Below are 8,152 nucleotides of genomic sequence, written 5' to 3' on the forward strand. Positions count from 1 at the left end.
GCAATGTTAGGCATATGAATTAATTACCGTGGATGACGACCAGTATAATGTTGCAGCAATAGGTCAAAACGTGCATGGTGACAATTCCATTTCTCACTCTTCAGTGTCAGTCTTTACACTGGCCATTATACATTAATCAGAGGCCAATGCAATGTCATTACTTACCATATAGGCTACTCGGAGGTTAGATCAATGGAAAGTGGCGAAGCGTTGGAGAGGCATGCCCAGGATCCCAGAGCAACTGCACCTGCTCTGCACATGGGCGTGGGCCTACACCTTGACCCCACGGACAAACCATGAAACGTTATTTGTTTTCAATATGGCGCCTAAAGTCTAAAAGAGTTGTGGCGCCAACTCGTGGCTATTCTAAGTCTTCAGCAAAGGCTTCGACCGCAAAGCTACTATATAACATTGTTAGGCCAATTTGTCCTTTCCAAAGTGATTAAAAGCACACAAACTGACATAGCAAATTGTAACTATTCAATGCAGCTCGTTACGTACATAAATATTTAACTGCATCTATGAACTAAAATAATCAATTAACTGGGAATTTGTTTTTTTCAATTGTCATGTTTGTTTGACTATTTTCTTATTCAAATGAAGCCAATCGTTATTTCATGTGCCCATCCTTCATTTCAGTAACCCTCTCCCCATTGAATTGTATTTCAGAGGCCTGCTCTCTGCTCCACTGACCCTGTCATTGCGTTAACTCCCCATTCTTCTCCATCTGTTCATTTTCGTCTCCTTTTCAGTTGGTGTGTGTTTTACCACACTGTCATTCACACGTTTATTGACACCTCTTCTCCACGTGCACTCTGTTCGCCTTTGCAGGTCACGAGCAGCCTTCTCATCTGGCCCATTAACTCATTGAGATGAAGTCTGGTTAAACAAAAGACAGAAATGTGATGCCTTGTATTCTTAAACCGTTCGTACCCTCACGCCTGCTTCCCAGTCAGCCTCGTGGGCATGGGATCCCATTCTATAATATATCTACTAACACACCATGAAATCTGTGAATAATCTCACAATGTTAAACGGACCATGTCTATACTAAATCAGGCTTATATAAACTTGATAATATATTGACATAACAATGGCTCCCAACGTATTTATGCATTTAAAATGTCGATTTGAATTGCTATCATTGGTTGGAGAAAAAGTCCAAGAATGTTCTATATGCTTGGAAAGTTCTATATAGTTGTAATAATGAAACCGAATTGTGATCAATATTTGACATTAAAGACAGTGTTCATGCTTAATTGTGTTTTTGACCGAAAACAATACAGATATGGCCAGCCAATAGGCCTCTCAGATGCATGGATTATTAGGGACCATCCCCATGTAGGCAGCCTATCGGAATTGAATCTTGCATAAAAGGATGATTAACCAAGAATAATACTATCTTATAATAGAAAAAAACAAGGCGGGTTTCTGCCCCCTAATTTGTCATGATGGCAATTTACCATCCAATTTAGCAAAACCACCAATCTTGTACTTGTCTGGATGCTCGGGCGTTTTTATAGCAGGATAAATAAATCAACCAAATCGCTATTCAGTTCTCCTGGAAACGCACACCTATTGAATAAAAAAGGCATCCTGTCCCTGAAAAGCACAAGGGGCTATTTGAGTCGTTATGAAGGTTAATTCAAATGACTTTATCTCGCCTCATTGAAACTTTTTAAAAACTGGATTAGACATCAAATGGAGGAGACTTGCAAGAGTTGGATTTAGAGTCAACGGATTATATGCATTTGAAGTTAGGATCATCCATCTGATTAAGATCATATTTTTTACCAATGTAATTATGAAACTTTTTTGAAAGAGAAACTCAAATGAGTACAAAGATACTGGTTTAATAATAATGGTTTAGTAACAGTTTTAGTAACTGGTTCATAACCTGTTTTATTGTGGTCTCTCATTCTAGAAAAACAACAACATTTGACTCCTGTTTTCCAGGAGTGTAGAGAGAAACTACAGAGTTTATTTATATAATATATACTTTTTTTTTTTTTTTTTTACATTGAATAGGCTTTAGGATACTGTAGCAGGGCTAGTTGTGCTATAGCTCTCACCTGAGAAACAGTGGCATCCTGAGAATGTCCAGAACAAAGTATGACCAAGGAGACTCAGAAGTGACTGGCACCATGAGGACAAACTGTCCGGAAGCCATGTCAAATGTGGCATCCAAAATATTGCTATGGCAATAAAGGGATGGGGGTTTGAAATGATTACAATCATCTTCTAATTCGAGCAGATATAGTGTGAGCAAAGGAAGAGGAATCCCTATGATGAAACAGGTGTTCAGCAAGCGATGCCATCTGGCAGCAGAATTAGCAGCTTATGAGCCAGGTGCTACAGTACAGGGGAAGAATCTAGACGAGTGCCTCTGATCCCTTCTCCCAGCCTCTGATCATAACACTGTACTGTTGCATAATGAGAATAGTTCATTTTGTGGGTTGACTCTACTATAGAATTACTATTTCTAGCTAGTTGACCTCTTGCTGATGGGGTTGATCCTGCTATGCTGTGTGTTCATGTGGATTCCAGTGCCTCTTCAACAGGGAGTTGCTGCTTTAAGTTAGGCTTTGTTTCTAGTAACATCATCATTAACAATCACTATCTATGTGTTTTTCATACTCATGTCGAAAGGGTCTACAACTTCATACTTTCAAAATCTGAAACTGACCAGGTAGGCCCAACCTCACTAACCCACTCAGTGACAATTTCTGTACGTATATATTGTAACTTTATCTTCGCAATGACAACTTTCCTCTGCAGTTACCCTTCTGTTAACGCATGCATGAAACATGAGATTAGAGGGTCTATTAACGTGACTGCCACAAAACAAAAACACAGTGGCCAGTCATAAACAACCAGATCTTGAAGACTGTATAGACGTCTGAAAGAGCTCTGCTGCCACCATCTGGTAATGATATACAATTACATTGACTGCAGTATTGCACATTTTTCTCTTTAGACTCCAATTTGCTTCTAGTGTACACAAAGGTACCTAGCCCATATGGGCCATTTCATCAGCATGAATGAATCACCTATATTATCACCTACAGGCTATATTGTGCTGATGAATAAAAGGGCACATTTACTTGTGAAACAAAGATATGTGCTCTGTAAATAACACATCTCTGTTATTCAGCAAGTAAACAAATACAATATCAAACACAAAAACAGTTGGAAGGTGATAGCTATCCAAAATCAAAACTAGCATTATTCTGCTTATTTTGTGTGATTTGTTATACCATAGTTATATAGACCTACCATGATTCCAGAAAAGCGATTCATTCTGACATGGCCTTTGACTAGTCTGGCGAGAGACTAGCTAGTCACCTTTATATCTAGTCACAGTGACACAGCATTATTTTGAGCTGTCCGTGGTGCTGGTTCAAGACAACCCAAAAACGTCTCAATTAGAGGTTTCGTAAAAACCAGCACCAAGGACAGTTCTCAACAACGCTGTGTCACTGTGATTGATCAAAACAACGCTTCATCCCTGCCTCGTGTGGTACATTCTGGAACTCTCTAGCTAGTACAACCGTGAGGAGGGGCATAAACAACAGCGTCAGTGACGCTTCGATGTAGCTGGCTGTCAAGAGAGCTTGCTAGCCACTCGCTTCCTCAAAGTTCAACGTTAATCTCAAAGCAAGAGGGCAAAGAATAATCCAATATAACTGTCTGGTTGAACCAGGTCTCTGGGTAAGTGAGAATAGTCGTCTATTTTTGCATGTATTTTTCAATTTACTATGGTTTGCTGTTAGCTATCGTATCTAGCTAGCTAACTAGTCAGCCAACCAACCCAAGGCAAGGGCAGGAAGGGTGTCTCCAATCCAATATTCGTTTAGTGTTAGCTAACTAGCTAACGTTCGTGATGGTAAACAATTGTCCCAAATATATTTCTGCTAAATATGATCCGGTTCGAATTAATGGTAAGTTAAATGAGTAACTTAAGCATTAGTTAGCTACCAGTAACGACGTAATGTTAATGTTACAGTAGTTGTCTAGAATGCTAGCTAACAACGTTAGCTTATCAGCAAGTAAGCTAGCTAGCTAGCTTCATTTTGTTGTTGTTGGCCTGCAAACCAGGAACAAGCTCATCAATGGTATTCCATAAATAACTCAATAGTTAGTTAGGTAGCTTAAGCGCAGACAATTCTAACATCGGTCTGCTAGGTAATTGCATTTATGTCCTCGAGCGATTGTACAGGGAGGAACTGGCCTAGTTACTAGCTAGCTAATTAGCCATGATAAGTAGCTAGCTAGCTGACTGCTAGCAGCGAGGGAAACTGCTGCTAGATACCCCATAATAACTTAGCTAGTTAGCTAACGTTAGTCAAAATGGCAAAATGTAAGCAGCAAGAGGCGATGGCATGATTCAGCATTCGTTATCATAGGAAGTCCTAGCTACCTACATCTAGATGGTTAGCTACCTGTATCTGTCAGTGGACAGATCAGTCTTCCACTGACTGTACACGTCCATAATAAGCCTGTTACATAAGCATAACTAACTTTAGTTGAAAGGGAAGCACGTAAACAAAGGGACTTTTTAAATATCCTAAAATTGACATGCTGAATCTACTGTTCTTAAAAAATGAAGTGATGCGGACCAAGTTATTTTTTTTTAGATAATCTGTCACAGGTCAACAAACATTGTTTATGCATGAGCTTAGTTTATCTATGTATCTTTCAATTGAAGGGTGTATCACCATAGTGCCATGGAGTTTCCAAATCTAGGAGACCATTGCTCTGAAAACTCCTGCAAGCAGCTGGGTGAGTGGTTGTTTATGTAATGCTGTCTCCATTTAGTACCTCAATGCCTCTGGGACCCTTCCAATACAGAGCCTGTTGTTTGTGTTCTCTTCCTGTCATTTCTAGTATGGCTTTGGTATCTGTAAATAGTTGTGGTTTAAGTCAAGTCCTCCACAAGCAATTTTCATGGGCTGCACTACCCATTATCAGGACGGAAGAGGGATAGTGAGAATTGAATTGATCTACATTCATATGGATGATCTCTATCCTTTGCCATGGAATCAAGACCTTGACATATTTCTTATATCTGACAGATTTCCTACCAATGAGATGTGATGCCTGTGAAGAGATTTTTTGTAAAGACCACATAACCTATGCAAATCACAAATGCATGTCATCCTACAAGAAGGTACATTTTAAATAATTTAGCAGCATCGTATGTTTGAATTAAAGCAAAGTTCCTATAATGTGCTGTTAGTATGTAGAAATGAATGTATGCTGTTCAACCTTATTAGTTGTCTGCATGTTGTCTATTGATCCAAACAGAGCTTTAATATGGCTCTCTGCTTGATTCTGTCCCCAGGATATCCAGGTCCCTGTGTGTCCTCTGTGCAACACCCCGATCCCCATCAAGAGAGGGGAAATGCCAGACATCAAGGTTGGGGAGCACATCGATCGCGATTGCCAGTCGGACCCTGCTCAGAACAAGAGAAAGGTACGGTTGATAGGCTTCTCCACAGGACCATTTACACAAACTGCCCATGGTTAAAGTGACGTAGCTATGCCTAATCTAAGCTAACCAACCTTTTTTTTACGGTAGATATTTACAAACAAATGCTCGAAAGGAGGCTGCAAGCAGAAAGAAATGATCCGAGTGACATGTGACCAGTGCCACATGAATTATTGTCTTAAACACCGACATCCACTAGACCATGACTGTAAGCCTGAAGACAAACCAGTCTCCAAATCTGGGTAAATATTTCCCTCCACCTTATGCCATTTATTGATTGTGGTGCACATTGTGAGCTTTTGCGGTATAATGATGATTACATTGGATTTCTTTCAGATTTGCTGCTTTCATGCGGTCCCAAGGAGCATCCTCAAGCAGTGCCTCCACTTCAGGCAGTAGAGGAAGTTCTAGGCCCGTTTCTAATGGGAATGCTAGGACCCAAAGTAGTCGGTGAGGATCCTCATGTATTGATTTTCGAAACACCACACTGAAGAACCACATGAAGCTTAAATAAATAAACAGGTGATATTGGCAAGCACAGTTTGTCCTCTAAATTCATGAGAGGCATATTGTCACTAAAACACATGGGATGGACGAATTGACAGGTTGATTTTATTGTCAGCGAAATATACTACACATGGTAAGGATGTGACATTTTTGTCCTTCACAGAACTGCTCTTACTTGTTACCGCTGTGCTTTCTAGAAAGTGTTGACTTGTTGACTCTATAACCCCACTGAGCATTATTGTTTTTGATTCTATCACAGCAGTGCTCAGGCCATTTATAATCCAGCTCCGGCCGTGCGGCCCCCTCCAGCACAGAATGTAGTACCTGTTTCGGCATCCTTTCAGGTTGGCCTGGTATGCCTAACACTCTTACACCGCTTGATTGAAACTACTGTAAACTCTCTTCTCTGAATAATTCCAGACCATTCATTGAGATTCTGTAGTCTGCTCCTGTTTATTCATTGAGATTCTAAAGTCTGCTCCTGTTTATTCATTGAGATTCTAAAGTCTGCTCCTGTTTAATCATTGAGATTCTGTAGTCTGCTCCTGTTTATTCATTGAGATTCCAAGAAGAAAATAAAGAACATCCTGTAAGTGTTTATCTGCATATTGTGATTGCAGACTGAGGAGCAGGCCTTACAAAGAGCGCTGGAGATGTCCTTGGCTGAGTCGGCTCGCAGCACAGTCCAACAGCCAACACTCAGGTAATAAACAATCCCCAATAAATCCCATAATCCAGCATCACCCACACATAATATAGGCTGTCATCATGTCCAGATGCCATCAACACAACCCTCTTACCTATTGTTTCTCATCACTAGCTCTTATTGCTACGTGTTTGCTCTAGTTGAAACACAGGCTATTTGGTTACTATAGGAGAACACAATATTAATAGGTTTGACATTCCACTGTGTAGCCCATGGTGGGATGTCCATGATGACTTCATAAATGAAGGACAGTGGTGCCCACAATTCAGTGTTTCTTCACCTCATGATGTGTGCTGCTGCTCCTCAGACCTGTGTGTGTGTCGTTGTGCCTCTTGCTTGCTCTCTGCAGTGTGATGATGATGCATTCCTCTGTGTGACATAGAAGTGTTTGTGTCTGTCTCAGCCCTCAGGAGCAGGAGGATCTGGCTTTGGCTCAGGCCCTTGCTGCTAGTGAAGAAGAGTACAGACGCCAACAGCGGAGACAACAGGTATCCAGAAAACTTAGGCGTCAGTAGCATGCTAACAGGACAGGACCTCACCTAGGTACATTGCCTCCATGGCGTCCCCTATATTCCTTCATCATCCTAACTGGGTGCATTTAAAGATCAGCTAAGGAGAAAATGAGTGACACAATTTTGAAGTACTACTTAATGTGTATTTTATCTGATTAAATGATCCTATTAATTTTTTTCTCCCCATGTTGAATATATGCCATAAATGGTGAGACAAGCCTCTCACTAATGACTCTTTGTCTTGAATTAAATCGACTTTTGCCTGTACTAATATCTCACTTTCTATCGTAGGAAAGAGAGTCTGCCAAACAGTCTTCCTGCAGCCTATCATAAACCCAGATCAGTGTCTGAGCCCAAGCTGCTACCACCAGTAATCAACTAGCAACTGTGCTACATCGATGGAACCCTCCAGCAGAACTCTTAACGTCCAGTATCACTTATCCCAACTAATGAACAGTCTGGGACTTTCATAGAGATATATTGAATAGTATCACTGCTTTCTCTCTACTCAGCACATAGTATAGACAGGTTTTCTGTCCTTTTTACCAATGCCTCTCTATGTACATATTTTCTATGTTGATCATGGACATTTAACCTCAGCATCAATGTTTCTTGAATAAATTATTTTAAAGATGTATTCGTTTCTGAGGCATGTTCTATGTGCAAGGCATGTATACAGGAGGATGGATATAACTGGAGAGGAAGGAGGTTTGGAGAACTAGAATGCGATTACATTTCTATGGGTTAGAGAAAACGGTCACAGCCCAAGCTTTGCCAATTAAGAATAAAAAATCAAGGCCATTATTTAATCCAACATATTTAAATCGAAGATTATTGGTCTAGTACACAGTTTAGCAGATGTTATAACAGGTGTAATGAAATGCTAATGTTACTAGCTAGTCAAAACTTGTCTGAATCATCATAACTGAAAACCAA

The 8,152-nt window shown here is 40.3% G+C and overlaps 1 protein-coding gene across 4 annotated transcripts; it reads left to right on the forward strand.

Moving 5' to 3' along the window:
- Positions 1-3,517: 3,517 nt before the first annotated feature.
- Positions 3,518-7,851, forward strand: LOC118384518 (AN1-type zinc finger protein 2B-like). Of its 4 annotated transcripts, none has more exons than XM_035771120.2 (10): positions 3,518-3,711; positions 4,709-4,782; positions 5,076-5,170; positions 5,345-5,476; positions 5,582-5,733; positions 5,828-5,941; positions 6,258-6,342; positions 6,619-6,701; positions 7,108-7,192; positions 7,508-7,851. In XM_035771120.2, exons 2-10 carry the CDS (start codon positions 4,728-4,730, stop codon positions 7,547-7,549), a joined length of 843 nt encoding a protein of 280 aa, XP_035627013.1. In that variant the 5' UTR covers positions 3,518-3,711; positions 4,709-4,727; the 3' UTR covers positions 7,550-7,851. The 4 variants fall into 4 exon arrangements, with proteins under 4 accessions (XP_035627013.1, XP_035627014.1, XP_035627017.1 ...); XM_035771121.2 differs by having other exon boundaries at positions 3,519-3,711; positions 6,258-6,351; positions 7,108-7,247; XM_035771119.2 differs by having other exon boundaries at positions 3,522-3,711; positions 6,258-6,351.
- Positions 7,852-8,152: the final 301 nt, after the last annotated feature.

The sequence above is a fragment of the Oncorhynchus keta genome, chromosome 5, assembly GCF_023373465.1.
Source record: "Oncorhynchus keta strain PuntledgeMale-10-30-2019 chromosome 5, Oket_V2, whole genome shotgun sequence".
NCBI classification, from domain to species: Eukaryota; Metazoa; Chordata; class Actinopteri; order Salmoniformes; family Salmonidae; genus Oncorhynchus; species Oncorhynchus keta.

Bases quoted from the DNA above. Each gene is read 5' to 3' on its own strand.
- LOC118384518 (XM_035771119.2), top strand. From the start codon at position 4,728: ATGGAGTTTCCAAATCTAGGAGACCATTGCTCTGAAAACTCCTGCAAG. The intron at 6,352-6,618 runs GTATGCCTAACA...TTGTGATTGCAG, and splicing joins CATCCTTTCAGGTTGGCCTG to ACTGAGGAGCAGGCCTTACA. The intron at 6,702-7,107 runs GTAATAAACAAT...TGTCTGTCTCAG, and splicing joins GTCCAACAGCCAACACTCAG to CCCTCAGGAGCAGGAGGATC.